Here is a 16,077-nt window from a genome sequence, read left to right as displayed (position 1 = left end):
TGGGCTGCCCTTTTGGTGAACTCTCGAGCCGTCCCGTAGGAAAGAGAGGGACGCCTGTCGCCAAACGCCCGTCTCCGAGTTGTTCGCCGCTTTGCTCGAGCTGTCGAGCAAGATGCTTGCGCGCCCACGGGAATCTGGCGGGCCAGAAAAGGACGAGTTTTATAGCCTCCTCCTCATCACGCCTGCTGCTTGCACGCCGCCCGCCCGCTGCGCTTCCTCGGGACCGTTGCGACATCCGTACCGCCGTGGCTCGCACCCTCGGGTCCGAGCCACTTTTACGGAACGCGCACTATTGTGAAAGCGTGACAACGGTGACAATTTAAAATGGCACGCCTAAACAGTCACGACTGTCGTACGCGGTCGTGCCATTTAACGCTCCCGGATGGATGGAATGCGCGGTTAAGCGCAACACGATGAAAAGTTGTGCCGGGGGGAAGGGGGGGATGCGGGACGTAGAAGGCGCGAAATTGGCAACGGAGAAAAGGAGCGCAGGACGATGACAGGCGCCACCTTGCGTTTTATAGACTCCGTTGTCGTTAATCTCGTGCTCTTTCGGTCATGCACAGTTACGCTGATCTGGATATGTAAATGTAGTGAAGACAATACGAACGCAGAAATTTGGGCTAGTTGGTGATACGACTTCGACATGGTAAAAACCGCCCTAGAGGGGGAGACTCGTCCCGTGTCACTGTCTCTACTTCTGTCCCCGTCTAGTGCGCTTTTTACCATGTTGAAGACAATACGAATTCGCGTTCAGTGTGTTGTACATAAAACTGGTGCGTGGTCGAAGGCAAGCACGGCAGCATAGCGTCTAACCTTTCTAGCCAGGTATACCCTTAACAGTCTGGGAGCAATAAAAAAAGAAAGCTGCGACAGAGCGCTTTTCTTTTTTGTACTTTCCAAGATCCTGCCTCGTATAATAAAGAAAACCTTCATTTTAATATTTTTTTGCAAGGCAGAGCATTTGTTCCACGACGAACAGATTTTGCTTCTTAGAGAGAGAGAGAGAGAGAGAGAGAGAGAGAGAGAGAGAGAGAGAGAGAGAGAGAGAGAATGCGAATTCTGAATGTGTCAGGGCAGAATAGTGAATGTGCACACCTGTAAGCAACAAACGCTGACTGAGCTGTTACTCCAACGATTTTACTCCATGCCCTTATGACATTTAGGCAGTGTTTGCTTCTGTACATATAGTGGTTACAAGAAAAAATAATACACTTGAATCCCGCGGCAACAAAATAGCCGGGAACGGTATATCGCAAGAGGCTTCGTCTCTGTAAAACATTTGCAGTCACGAAAATGGGGTAGCGAGAAGCAAAAGTACGCGCAGGGGCTTCAGGGAGTTGGTTGTCGAAGAAGTAAGCAGTGGCAGAAAGGAACCACGAAAGTAAGACTCCCCACTGAGAAAGGGAGAAGCGAGCAAGCCTGACTGACATTGGACGACCCTCTAGAACGTCTAGCAAGACACGCAGCGTTGGTTTTGTCATTGCTGACCCACCTCCCGCATATGGGCATGTGTAAGTGCGAGCAAGGTTCTGGGGCCCCAACGGCATCTTCTTTTCACTGCTCCCAAAAGATTCAGTTCCCTTCCACTCTGTCAAGAAGGATGACCAGCAAAGCTGCGGTGCCGAGCTTTAAAGGGAGCGACAATATGCTTTGACCGGGTCGTAGTCCGAGGGGTGCACGAAGCAAAACACGTTTGTTTGTAATTTGCGATTGAGCGTATACTTCCTGGTTAATTGTATACCCGAATGAAACTTTTATGATGAACTAGAGTTTTGTTCCAGTGGACAAACATGGGACTGTCCGTTGCCCTCCCGTCGAAGTTCACGTATTGACAGCATACTAGAATACAACAATGTTTACGACTTCGCTGCGAACTATGTAATTTTGAGCTTCCACTTGTCAACTACGGAATTGGAATCATTGAAACACTGAAATTTGAAATTTGAAACACTGCTTCGAATAATTAAATTTTTTTTTAATTTTGCGCGTAAACAGCGCAATATGTGAATTTTTTGGAATTATATTGGGAGGGAGTATGCGTTATTTGTGACCGTAATTAAAACGTATTAGTTTGGGCCACCTGGGGATCTTTAACGCGCGCCGACACCTTGAGACACGGATATTTTGTATATATGTATGTATACACCAGAAAAACGGCCGCCACTGCCTGGATCGAACCTGCCCGCTGCCCAATCATTCTTGACATTTAGTCATTAGGCAAACAAAAAAAAGTGCTATGTATGACCGCATTAGCTTGCCAACTTCGTGCGTTGCAAGTTTTAATTACTTTCTTCATTGAAAAATAATCAAGCAAGCTCGATGCTCTATTCCACTCACGCTCACACCATGAACACCGTTGGACAGAGCCTAATTAACGGCCCATAAACCGAGACCGGTAATGCTAATGTTAACAAAAAGACGATCACAACGTCATATCAAAGGAGCGCACAGAATCGGGGTACTCCGGTTCTCCCAGCCAATCTCTAGCTTCGGTAAAGCCCTGCGTTCTGCCCGCAGCTGGCTACCGCGAAATCCAGAGACACTGTGGTAAATCCACTGCACTCCTAACCAAAAATTTCACACATTCGAAATCAATGAGAGATCATGAAGGCTTGTTTAGCCCATATCATGGACTGTTGCACTTCATTTACGACTACTACGCCTCTGTGGCTCCTTCGAGGCCGGAGCCGTCGCCTCAGGAAGGACCGCTCTTCGTCTCCCGGCTTCGAACATATTCCACGCGGCGCCCATCGCTGCAGAGCCCGTTGAGGGCCCCAGTTTTCTGCATAGAAACGCAACAATTTCTGACATACAGCGCTGACACTGTATATACGGGCTCGTGCGTCAGCGTCTACTGGTATACGTTTTTGTATATATATAAACAATTTATCTGTGCTTTTCTCATCCTGTCCGGCTACATTTTGTCGGCCATCCCGCTTAAGAATGGGAAACAAGCCAGTGGACTTCAGTGCCGCGGCTTCACCGAGACATTTTACCAGCGGGAAGTGGTGAGAACATAGAGTATGATGCCATGTAAAGACAGCTGCATTCTACACTTTTGAGCACAGCTTCAGCAATCCTTGAGACCTTGCCTTGGATGCCTTGGCACGCATTTTATCTACCCTTCAGATTACACCACATTCCCAGGAGTGGTCCTCGATAAACATTTAAAATTTCACTTGCACATCAAGTCACTTATTAGTAAAGTTGCGCTTGGTATTCATGTACTAATTAGAACTCGCGCATATTTTCCTCTGCCTGTTCTCCGTTCTCTTTACAACTGTTTTGTACACAGTAATTTAACATATTGTTTAGGTTCGTGGGGAAGCACCTATGATGTTTATCTATCACCGCTTGTTTCTTTGAAAATCCGAGCCATCCGAATCATTAATTACAGCCATCCGAGAGACAGTGCTCCGAATTTATATTTTGACCTTCGAATCCTACCCCTTCTATTTGAATATAAAATAAAAATGTGCATTTTCCTCGTTCGCGCTAGAAATAATGAATCCATGCACACCTGCATCGACCAGTCGTTACTTTTTAACGTCAACAACACCCGCTTTTCAGAACACAATAACCTAATTCTACCAAAAATTCGCTCTAACTACGGCAAACAAACTGCCGTATTCGCCGCCATTTCAATGTGGAATGAACTACCGACCCCCCTCAAATCAATTCACTCTCCCAATTTTTTCCGAAACCAATTAAAAAGTTTTCTATTATCTACCTTGGCCTAATGTATAAACGTGTTTTTGTTGTAGCGACATTTTTTTTCCAGTGCTTCTGTTCTTACGTCGAATCGTTTTTACTGCAATTTTTATGTGCATATGTCTGTATTGCTAGAAATGAATGTATACATGCGTGCGTATGTATGTATATACATATATGCATTGCTTTCTGCCTGTTTTTGCTAATTTTCGTTTGATGTGTTTTTTACTTGTTGCCTACGCTACGCTGTTCCGTTGTGCACTTTGTCACAGGAGGTCCCCCCGACAGTTTTTTAACTACGGGACCTCCTCGGTATTACTATTTGTGCGCTCTTTTAAAACGGGAAAATAAAAATAAACTTCAACTTCAACTTCAAACTTCCGCCAGGTGCACTGACACAGACCTCAGTCGTGCGCGTTCTTGCTGCACAGTTGTGGGGTAACCCAACTCACGACGATGCCCACCAGCCGCGACGGTGACGATGGTGAGCGCTTTTCCATCACCATGATGATGGCGATGACGATCATCATGACACGCGCATGCAGCACGGCTCTCTTAAGGACAATTTTTTTTTTTTTTTTTGCTTGAGGAGGCCTGCATAACTAATGCTATCACTTGCTTTTTTTTGTACGATCCGTCCTAATCCCCTAACAGGGAAACTGAACGTGTTAGGAAGAACTCCCTCGAAATGCCGCTCGTCGTAACCGCCGTCGGGAGGCAGCGGCTATCCGCTCTTTCCAGCGCCTACAGGTGCACGCGCTGCGTGAAACGGCAATGGCGGACTGGACGGCGATCGGGCCCCAGCTGTTTACCATGCGCGCCAGCACCAGTGGCGGCCTAAAAGTCCGTATTTCCGTTATCTATCTCGAAAAATGAACACAGGCATGCGTTGCTGGGTACGAGACAACATCGGGTTCGTCTCAGGGTCTCTGGCGCGGCGCAAAAGGAGCCCCGCGTGCGACGCAATCCACTGCAAGGTTCATACGCTGTGCACGGCTCGGGCCAAACGGAAGTGGTTTGATAACAACCCCGCCTCATAACAATCCCCCGTGTGCCTGCTAAGCAGAAGGCCATACGCACCCTGCGCCGGCGATATGTGTGTATTGCAGTGATTTGCATGGGTGAAGTAAAACCTAGATGTTACTTTGGGCAGTATAAGACCGCGAAGACGAGGCTCCCATTACATCACAACAAGCGGTAAACAAGGGCACATGTTAACATTTTATATATATATATATATATATATATATATATATATATATATATATATATATATATATATATATATATATATAAGCCAACGTATGCATGCATGTATACTATAGCACACAGCGTGGGATATTGAAGCGTACGTGAGAATTCAGACATTACTTTACACGTGCGCTTCTGGCTTGAGATAATTAATTAAAGAGAAATATCCTGGCAGAAATTACGTTATTTTGATTTGACAGCCGGTAATATTTTTAAAAGCGTGGGTGGTTATCGCCAAGACAAAAACGGGGTTATACAAAATGCATTCGAACTGGGATTTGAAATACAATACCCGAAGTTTTTGTTGTTGCTAAATCATCTTGCTTCAACCTAATTATTTGAACTATCGAGTCGTTCATCAATGAACACATCACCACATTTGCTTCTCGCCTACGCGTGCAAGAAGTTCTCGTTTGTTTCTTTATTGGACATAAAAGCAAGCGGATTAGACAGCCTGTACTGCTGATATGTTGAGTCAAGATCGGTTGACACATTATGCGGCAACGAATTTAAATAGTATCCGAAAAAGACTCCCCAAGGTTATACAGAAAGCCTACAAAAGCGGCGCCCTCACAGAAAAGCTGTATTATTTGTGGCAGGCGTGATTCAGTAGAGGATATCTTATACACCACGTACGCATGGGTGAGTAAAAAGGCTTGCGTTTTGTTTTTGTTTTTTTTTCGTACCAGACACCGATGAGGTTCACAACTTTTCCATTCATCCGCAGCTTCTATGTCTTCAAGAAAGTTGAGAGAATATGAATGCTTGTTTAGCCTATATTTTCCGATTATTTATACGGCATTGTCGATTACCATACTTCCGATTACTAATTTCCTTCTCGCTTCTGCGAGGCCGCGCGGATGCCGCCGGCCGGTCCGCCAATCACCGTCTCCCGGCTTGTCCGCGCGGCGTCCCCTGCGTCGCTGGAAAGAGCGATAGTAGATGAAGCTGAGGCGGCGGTCCGGCCAACATGAACGTTCGACAGAAAGTTTAACATGCAGATCAACAGAAGGTCCACCTGTAGGCGTTCTCTTTCACATTCTGAGAAATTTCTAGGCATCACCTGTAAATTTTGCGCTGTTGGAAAGTCGTATACACTACGACGCACCTCATACGGCGCAGTTTCGGTGCGTAAAACACGTACAAATAAAATTTGCACTGAACCCAGTTTAACTAAAGTCCCGAAAATCTGGGAAAACTTCCCGTTGTTAAGCAGGGCCTGCCGGAAGGCGAAAAACCCAATTTTTCCGTTCACGGGACGCACACGACAAATATTTTGCGCATCCGACAATCAACAAACATCCTTGTTTTTATCATTCTTAAGAGAAGGCCAACCACGAAGCTTGTTAACAGGGGTGGACTCAAATTTTTCTTTCTCGACGCATTAAATCCCTTTCGTCAATACTGTTGTGACGTTGCTTCCTTTTACAGCAAAATAAGGTTTACGAAAGCATTTTAAAATCACTTCACGCGTTTCATAACTGAACACAGCCGAAACAAAAACGGGAGGGGGCTATAGAGACCCCCGTGTGAAAAGGGGAGTGTGCATATATCATCAAGGAATTGAAGGACTCTGATATAGTATATATATATACAACTGTACCCTGGCTCTGGGATGTTAACATTTTTTTCCCCCTTTCCGAATTATCTGGCGTTCCAATTGCTACACTTGTGAATCTTCGGTTTGATACTCAGTTTCTATTTCCTTGTTAATGGGGTTCTATTTTTGTTGTTCTTATTTTCGTACACGATATTAAGAATGATCGGGATGCCATCCCCCCCCCCCCCCCCCCCCCCACACACACTTCCAGATATGGGGTGAAACTACACAGACGACATAAGCTATTTATTGGTTTGGGATTAAAAAAAAACTCTTCGAGTAAACCGAATTTCTGAGTTAAGGAGGTTTTACTGTATATTTGAGGGGAAAGAAGAGAAAAAGGGTGACTTCCCCTAAATATGGCAGCCCTGGAGTTGATTTGCAATACACAACCACAGCTGCCTATTCCTTCCTGTTTAATCCCCTGAGGCAGTGTAGCTCACTCAATGTTTGAGGGTAAGAAATAAAAGCACCCTGGAGAGGGTATACCGACAGATATCAATGCGCAATATTCCCTTATTTTATGGCGTGCCACGGCAGCCTAATTAGCTTCGCACTGCATGAAAGTGAATGTGGTGCGGTAATTTTTTTTATTCCGTGTACGGTGCACAAGTCCCTGAAAAATATATTTACAGCGTCCGGATTTCACTCCCTTACCTGAAAAGCTTTCGGTCGAATGAAAACTCGTAGATATCCACGTTGGGTCATACTGCGTTTTCTGTCATCGTTTCACTATAAGCTGTTCGCCGGAAAATGTGGCTACAAAGCGAAAACTAAGCTGACAAAAATTTTCACCAATCTCCGGGTGGGTGTAAGCCCCTCTTTCCTTCATCGGCCTACACCTTTCTGTTGGTGGGAAGCCGTTCGCATTACTGACGTTGTGCCCTTCCTTACACCCTGCTTGGTGCTGGTTATCAATGAAATGACGTCCAAATTTTGGGATGCTGGTGGTGTCAGCATTCTGTGGGGATTCGGACATGCGTTTATTATCGTTTCTTTTTTTAAATTAAGCAAAAGTATAACAGTGCATATAATGGTATTCTACCCTAGAAGTGTATCAAAACTTCTATGACTGGAAAGTAAAGAGAAGAAAAAAAAAAACACGATAGAAAACGGGAATTCGAGATGGTGGTGTATAATATCGAATTAATCGGGCGCGCACAGACGGCGATTTAAAGCACGTACATATTTTGCTAAATACGGGCCTGCACCTTTACACTACCTGGCACAAGCATAAGCGCGAATTTCTTCATGTATTGTATTACGGCTCACCGCTTTTTTTGAGCGAATGGTATCCATGGGAACAATTGCTTATCTGTGTTTTCATATAGCGAGTCCCACCGGAGAAGGCTAATCACTTGATCATCTTTACATGGCCTCTGCCGAATGCGAGGGCTGTCATCGACCGGGTGCCCCGTGCATTCGCCGCCAGTGGAAACAGGATTGCGCGAATGGCCGCTGACAGGTGCATGGGCGGTGCACTCCCGTTGCGAGAACCCGTTGTGTGGCGCTCCCTTTCAGCGTGTACGCAGCGTGAGTGGCAAATGAAAAGCAAAAGACGCCGCTCGGCCGAAGAGCCGTTTTTCATCTGCGCGGGGAGATGGATACACGCCGGGCTGTGCAGCGAAGGAGAGCCAGCCCGCCGTCGCGGGCCCTCCTCTCATTACCATGGGAGATATCTCACTCGGCACACACACGCGGGCGAGCCGGCCTCGGCGAGGAGCTGTCGCTCATATTTGCGAGACAAGCCCGATCGGCCACCGAGATGGCGGCGCAGCTCAAGAAAGCCGTTACAAATGCCCGAGAGCGGACAGATTTCATTATTAAAAGAGCGGGAGGCCGGATCGACCGGTCGTGCGCGGCACTGCCGCCAGGTCGGCCGCCGCGACGAGAGCTAAGATACTCGACGCTAATAGGATTCATCGAAAAGGTATCTGCGCCGTCAATCACCGGTCGAGCCGGGTCTGCCCCCTCGGTGGAAACAATTAGCGCGGGGGGCCGGGCGCAGCCGTCCGTCATCGTTTGAGCGCGCGGAGGGGCCGACGGCTTCATTACGCGTCGTCCCTGATGAAGTGCGCGGGCCCTCCGATTGAGCCCTCACCTGGCGGCCACTGGGTCAGTGCGCTCCCCAAATTAGCTGGCAGAGCCCCGCTCCAAGCGGCGGGCAATTGCCGGAATGGCCTCCTTCGCCCAACGGGGGGGAAACGGGCTCATTAGCGACCCCCTCCTCCCGGAGGGCGGGGCGTCCCGCGCGGGGCGGCGCCGGCGGCGGCGGCTGCCAATGGGCGGAGCGCGCGGGGTGCCGGCGCACGCGGGGCGCGGCGGCCGGCGGCGCGCGGCGGAGTCGAGGCTGAGCAGCGGCGGAGTTGTGCGGCCAGACATGACGGGTCTGCAGCCGGCCAAGAAGCTGACGCCGTTCTCGGTCGAGGCCCTGCTGGCCGACGTGGTGACCAGCGGGCCCCGGGACGTGCAGGAGGCCCAAGTGACCAGCTCGTCGAGCAACGTGGAGCAGGACTTGTGCCTGCCGCCCGAGCAAGCCATCCACTGGGGTGCCGCCTGGTTCACGCGCTCCCCTCCCGCGCCCGGACACCTCGGTGAGTGTCCCCCTCGCTGCCTGTCCGCCGCTAGTCGCGGGGTGGCGGCCAGTCTGACCACCGGCACCCCGCGACCTCCGGCAGCGCTACCGCATTTCACAAGCGCCTCTGGAGTAACCGCTCGTGTGACCCGGACACGCTTGTTCAGGCACCGTAGCACTACGTGCTCTCTCGAGCTTCCGATCGTGCAATTCGCGTTTTTGGAGCCTTCCCGCATGCCCTTATTCGGCTCGAAGTGTGCGCGTGTCGAGACTTGGGAGACTAAAAAAGAGCCCCCTGTCGCCGCCGCGCAGAGCCTCCCGTGGGCGGCCCGTGCAAGCTGCCGGCGCCGGTCAAGTGCCAGCTGCGCAAGCACAAGAGCAACCGCAAGCCCCGCACGCCGTTCACCACGCAGCAGCTGCTGTCGCTCGAGCGGAAGTTCCGCGCCAAGCAGTACCTGTCGATCGCCGAGCGGGCCGAGTTCTCGTCCTCGCTGAGCCTGACCGAGACGCAGGTCAAGATCTGGTTCCAGAACCGGCGCGCCAAGGAGAAGCGGCTCAAGGAGGCCGAGATCGAGCGGCTCCGCATGGCCGCCAGGCCTCCTGTGCTGCCCTTCTTCGGGCCCTTCGGCGCGCTCTGTCCGCCCGGCGCCCTCCACGGACCCGTGTTCGCGCCCGCCGTGTTCGGGCCGCCGCCAGAGCGACAGCCGCCGCCGTAGCCCCCGGCGGGACGACGACGACGCCCCCTGTAAATTGTAAATACCTGTACATAGCCCGAGCAGAGCGCCCATTAAATTATTTTCCTAAGAGCCCCTTTGCTGCTGCTCATGCTGCTGCTGTCGCCGCTGCCCGACTCGAGTTTGAGCGCCCCTCCCCGGGGCGAAACCCTTGTCCCGCAGCGTGTACGGCCTCAGGACCTCATCTTCGTGCATGGCAAACGGGGTGGGAGCGCCAATTTTCCGCAGGCCATTCGGCACCGTTGATTTTTGGGGACGTGCTCTGTACCACAGTTCTTGCCGCTTGACCGGTCGGTGGCACGAGTTGCTACCCTGGTGAAACCAGCCCTTTATACAGCCACTTCCCGAATAGGGACATTTTGGCGGGAAGTTGATCCCAGATGCGCGCGAGCCTGACCCCCTATATACGCAATTCAGCTCAAGACCAGTAAATTGTTGTAGCCTGTGGAGGACACCCGAATGGGATTGTTTGGTTTGTGCTTGCGGCAGAGGGCCCTGGATTCTTCAACGCCATTCAGAGGCCACCTTGAGCCATGCATTTGCCCTGCCGTTCGAACATTCATCGTTTCCAGCTTGTGAAATGCACGCCTGCGATGCCGGTAACGATAGCGCCTGATTGCGTGGTCGATGTTGTGGCATGCTAAGTGAAATGTTCACTTATCTATAATTAGTAAAGCCTGATCAATATTCGGCCCCAGAACGATGCATACAATTTCCAATGAGCGAAATTAGCTGCTAAGGTGGCGCCGCTGAGTTCAATGCGCGGTAGTTAGTACTCTATAGACGTTGTTGATGGAGCTTAATCTAAATATAGCGTACTCGCTGGGCGTATTTAAGAGCTCACAGAAATGTCTGAACTTCCCTCGTCGCGCTTTGAGAAAATGCCGTTCCGTCGAATCTCCCAAGCCAAAGTTGGTTATAATATGCGTTTTCATAGGGCTGAATGGATACGTGTGAGTTGCCTGCAGGTCGCTATCCAGCAAACGAAATGCTTCAGGGCAAGCGCATGGCGTCCTTTATTCCCTAGTGGAGGAGGGAAAAACCTTCAAAAGGGCCGATATAGAAGAAAATAGCCCAGAAAAAAAAGCAAGGAGGGGGGGGGGGGGGGGTTGCAAAGTCCTTTTATAGCGTCCAATGTCCTTCGGTCGCTCAATGTCTTTAAAAGCTTCCTTGCGGGTGGCCAAACAAGGTTGCCGGGACTGTTTCGCTTTGGCGAAATACCACCGCGTGCTTGGCCAGGGGGCAATGCGGAGTGCACGTGCACATGAGCGCCGCAGCGCGCTCGCGGCTATACGTTGGCGGCGTGCGTGCCCAACGGCGCTGCTGAAAAAAAGACGAATTAGATGTCTGAGCACCCAAGCACGCGTTTTCGTTTAGCAAGCGTGAAGCCTTCAGAAAAACATGTGTGTTAACTGCGCAGTGGATGTTCGACAACGCAGAGAAATGTTCTGCTGTTAAGGTGGTAGCCACGCTATCGATTAACTATACATGTAGAAACTTTATAGGTGTCTTCATTGCTGCACCGATGTGATCACCATCATCGGTGCCCATAGTCGCGTGAGCAGCTCTCGCTCGAGCTGCTTCGTCTTCATCAGTCGCCATCTTTGTAAAATAGAAGCACCATCGAATCACCGGGACGTCTCGGCCCTTGGTCCTCTTATTCCACAATACATGTTCTGTTATCACGTTCAGTTGCTCAAAGCACGCACAGAAAGGTGTAGCTGAGTTGCGGACAATGTCGGTCCGCAGCCAAACACATATATAAAACAAAACGGCATCGGGATGTAACCAGCCCAATTCGTGCACTGCATGTGGTGTCGATGTTGTTTGTAGGAAAAGGACTATTTCGATGCATTGTGGCCGTAATAGCTACATTCTTGCATAATCCGTGAATTAGCTGATACTGCTCAATATACTTACTGCCCCATTGCAACGATGTCGTACTTATAAAAGCGGATAATTCCTTGTTTTATAAGTATGAAGTTGCACAGCCTGGAGGTGAAACGAAAGCGTAGCCGCAATATAGGCGGCCAATGGCCAAGTCTTCGTTTTACGTGCGCAGCATTGTAATGAGGCTCTCCTGCAATCGGGGTTGGCTTGAATCTGGCGTATTTTCCCTCGGTTCGGGACAAAAATTCCTTGACTGAATCTCTTTGGTATGATTAATTTTGTAGGACATGGATGCGAAACTATGTGATTAAATAAAGAAATCGTCCGGTGTTGCCTCGTTAAAAGTTACACGATTCCGACTAATGCCACTAAATAAAATCTTATTTCGTGGCCCTAATTCAGACCAAATGCTCATATAGGTCAGTTGTATTCACTCTCGATTAGACAACCCTGTGGTTCAGCTTTGCCCCATTGCGATCGATTGACTAATCCATGCAACCAATTAAATTTCGGTGGATGACGATGCGGAGCGGATGATTTGACTCGAGAGTTCGCTCTTGCGCGGTGGCGTCGTCACGCAATGCGAGCGTGACGTTTTGGGTTGCGCAGATCACATATTGAGTAAAACTGCATGCGCGTTGCTATCATTCACCGAATTCGCTTGCGGCACGGGCTCCACCGCACTGTGGTGAAATTGAACCGCGGGATGGTCTTTATAGTGTACGCACAATCCACAAAACGTTGTTTAAACATGCGGGCACATGCGTAATAGACAAAAAAAAAAAAACACGTACTTTCTTTCAGCTGAGCTGCGCATGTCGGTTTGTCACAGCCCGGACTTTACGACGCACGCCAATTCGTGACTTCACTTAAAGGAAACCTACCACACCTTTTTCCACTTTTTTTTTTTTTGAAATCTTAAATGCTTGCAGATTGTAATCACCCAACGCACCCAGTACTTAGATTAGGGGGCCGCAAAGTACCTCAGCCAAAAATTACTGCCCCATTGCCCACCAGATAACTTGTAAACTCGCTCGAAAGATTTTTTTGTCTTTCCCGGTCTTGACGTACTTCGACGGTTCGAATTAGGTCACTAATTCCATGTAGCGGCTGTTGGCCGGTTTTGCTCCAGTTGCAGCAATGAACGCTTTTCGATAGCAACTTAAAAAGAAAGTCACAAAAACAAAGCAGAAATGGAAGGCGTATCTGGTGCGACGAGCAAATCACACAGTGCCGCTCCGTACTGGAGATAACTATAATTTTCGCTGTGGTTCCAGACGCAAAGGAAAGAGTGAAAGCGCTTATCGAAAGTGTTGCAGGGTCCCTTTAAAAGAAGTGCGATATCGACAGCACATAATTTATGCCTATAAATAATGAATGAACGCACTGCGTGGTGATTACAATGTGGTAAATTAGAGAATATTTTGCGTTAAATAACGGATACTGATCTTACACGAAAGTGGCAAATTAGAGAAACTTTTGCATTAAATAATAAATTCTGATCTAACACGAATGTGGCAAATTAGAGAAACCTTTGCATTAAATAACCAATACTGATCTACCACGAATTATTCGCGCATGTATATGCAATATTGTGGCGACACCTGATGGGACCTTTGGGAAATATCTACTGCCGCAGGACTGAAATGCTCGAATGAATTCGTCGAGCAAATACGACGGCGCCGGCACGTGTCGTTTTCAGGGTGCTAAAACGCGGATAATTGGAAGTTGATTGATTGATTGATTGTGGGGTTTAACGCGCCGACGCAACGCAGGCGATGAGGCGCGCCGTAGTGGAGGGCTCCGGATTAATTTTGACCACCTGGGGATCTTTATCGTGCGCCGAAATCTCGTACACACGGGCGTTTTTGCTTTTCGCCTCCATCAGAAAAGCGGCCGCCGCGGCCGGGAATCGAACCCGCGACCTCGTGCTCAGCAGCGCAACGCCTTAGCCACTGAGCCACCGCGGCGGGTGGATAATTGGAAGTTATTTTCAGCGTCTGAGGAGACGAGGAATTAAGCTGAGCCGATAAGTGTGGCGCCTTAGTTATATTCTCATGACTCGATGCGCTTCACTTCACCATAACGCGCAGAGTGGAAGGGGGGAGGACAACTTCATCAGGTTTTCCCCTCAGTCAACCATAAGTTGGCCGCAGCGTTAATGAAGGGACGTCCGTGGCTTCGACCTCGTGAGTGAGGGACATCTGAGGGTTTTACCATCAAATTGAGGCTAAAGACAAGATAAAAAATCCCGGGCCATCTCCACTAACGTGAAACCTGGGGAGTGACGAAGCATGCAATGTATAAGTATTCTTGACGTTTTTGCCAACGGAGATGAAACAGTTGGGGGGTAGACGTATACAGCTTTGCTGTAAAAGTCTCTTGTCTCTGAAGCACGAAGCTCTCTAGCGCGAGGCGGAAACGAGTGTCCCGGTGTTTTTTTAGATACGCGTTACGTCCTAACGCGAGGCGTAAACGAGTTCCCCGGTGTTTTAGTATACCGTGACTACATGAGACGACGATTACGACGATGACGACAGGAGACGCCAACAGCCCCAGCCCCTAAGGGGCTTCGTCCCTAATATGGTGAGGCTGAACATTCCCCAAATGATTCACGAAGGTCCTTATTGCGATTTCCCTTGTGTATGGCGAAATGGGACATAATTCAGACAAACTCCCTGCAAATCATTTTTACAAAGTTAGCGGTGTTAGCCCACCATATATTTTATCAGCTGTTCAATAAGTTCACGCTGCACTCGCTTGACCCTCGAACTGACTTTCGTTATACCCGCAACTATGTAACGGCTTTGATTTCCGTTTGGTGAATGCTTTGCCCGATTCAGCAGCGCTGTCGGCGGCCCTTTTTGTACACGTGCACGACGGGATGGCGACAATGTTTATATAGGGGAATAGGCGAAAAAACAAGATAGAACCCCTACTGTATCGACGGCTGGTCACTGGTCATTGACCTGGTTAAATGTCAGTACCTTATGCTAAGACTATCCTCTCGACGTGCGACGTGCGTCTTTGAGGAAATATTCTAATTAACTTGAGCTAACATATGGCTTATGCGGTTAAACAAGGTGCATTACTCTCCCAGTGAAGGTACACTTGAGCCGAGATCTGCGATGCTCAAACGGTGCTGAGGCGGCTTTGCCCAAGTGCATCTCAACTGAGGTGAGACCGTGAAAATGATTTGGGATCGAGAGAAGGTCAAAGATATATGAGGTCTTTTGCTCACGTCTGGTGGAGCTGCCAATCGTTATAGTAAGCGTTGAGCGGATCTAGTTTGAAGGCACTTTCAGTTACCATGGACCTATCAATAAACACTGAACGTCGAAAATTCCGCATCAGTGAGGCGTCAATTGCGCCGTTGGCCGCGTGCGTGACATCGGTGTTCGCCAGCAAGTCCGCCAGGTGTTCGCCAGCTTCTTAATTCGATGGCCACGACGTCCGCTGTAGCTTTCGGGCCGCCAAGCACGATCTTCAAATAATTCACGCTAACACAGAAGTAAATAGTAATGCCAAATAGATCCCCTGGTCAGCCATCTGCATAGTATGTTGTCCATCCTCTTTTCATTTCCTGGCCACCACATACGCACACTTCCTGACTCAAGTTTAGGCCGATCGTGGCAGCCTGCTGAGTGGCTAATCCACTAATCGATCTGCGAATTCAGACGCTAAAAATGCCTAATATATATATATATATATATATATATATATATATATATATATATATATATATATATATATATATATATATATATATAAATATATATATATATATATATATATATATATATATATATATATATATATATATATAAATATATATATATATATATATATATAAATATATATATATATATATATATATATATATATATATATATATATATATATATATATATATATATATATATATATATATATATACATATACATATACAGCTTGCTTACCGGCCAGCTTGAACCTATGGGCGACCGTCGGCCCAAGCGTCGGAATTGTCTTTCACATGGTGACCAGACTTGAGTCGGCATAACAACATTAACAACGTCAGCAACCAACAACAAAAATAATGCGTCAAAAGAAATATGCATGTGTTGCAGAACAACGTGAATAATTTAACGCTTTCTTTGCTTTGGAGCAAGTATTAAGATATTAATTCGAAGTGGGAAACCCATATGTATATGTAAGAATGCAATGAAAGGTGTCCATTTATTATCGTTCCAAATACGTTCAGCTAGCGGGAGAGAGAGAGAGAGAGAGAGAGAGAGAGAGAGAGAGAGAGAGAGAGAGAGAGAGAACTTTA

The 16,077-nt window shown here is 48.2% G+C and overlaps 1 protein-coding gene across 1 annotated transcript; it reads left to right on the top strand.

Annotated features, from left to right (window-relative positions):
- Window positions 1-8,918: 8,918 nt before the first annotated feature.
- On the top strand, window positions 8,919-9,939 carry LOC144173327 (homeobox protein MSX-3-like). Its single transcript, XM_077701811.1, has 2 exons — window positions 8,919-9,159; window positions 9,453-9,939. Exons 1-2 carry the CDS (start codon window positions 8,946-8,948, stop codon window positions 9,854-9,856), a joined length of 618 nt encoding a protein of 205 aa, XP_077557937.1. The 5' UTR covers window positions 8,919-8,945; the 3' UTR covers window positions 9,857-9,939.
- The last annotated feature ends 6,138 nt before the right edge of the window (window positions 9,940-16,077 follow it).

Source organism: Haemaphysalis longicornis, unplaced genomic scaffold (genome assembly GCF_048455015.1).
Source record: "Haemaphysalis longicornis isolate Haplotype H1 unplaced genomic scaffold, Haemaphysalis longicornis Haplotype H1 scaffold_1, whole genome shotgun sequence".
NCBI classification, from domain to species: domain Eukaryota; kingdom Metazoa; phylum Arthropoda; class Arachnida; order Ixodida; family Ixodidae; genus Haemaphysalis; species Haemaphysalis longicornis.
The sequence above is the reverse complement of the archived record's forward strand: the minus strand, read 5'-3'. Positions and strand labels throughout refer to the sequence as shown.

Coding starts and splice junctions, on each gene's coding strand:
- LOC144173327 (XM_077701811.1), top strand. CDS start 8,946: ATGACGGGTCTGCAGCCGGCCAAGAAGCTGACGCCGTTCTCGGTCGAG. Junction 9,160..9,452: donor TCCCGCGCCCGGACACCTCG/GTGAGTGTCCCC, acceptor GCCGCCGCGCAG/AGCCTCCCGTGGGCGGCCCG.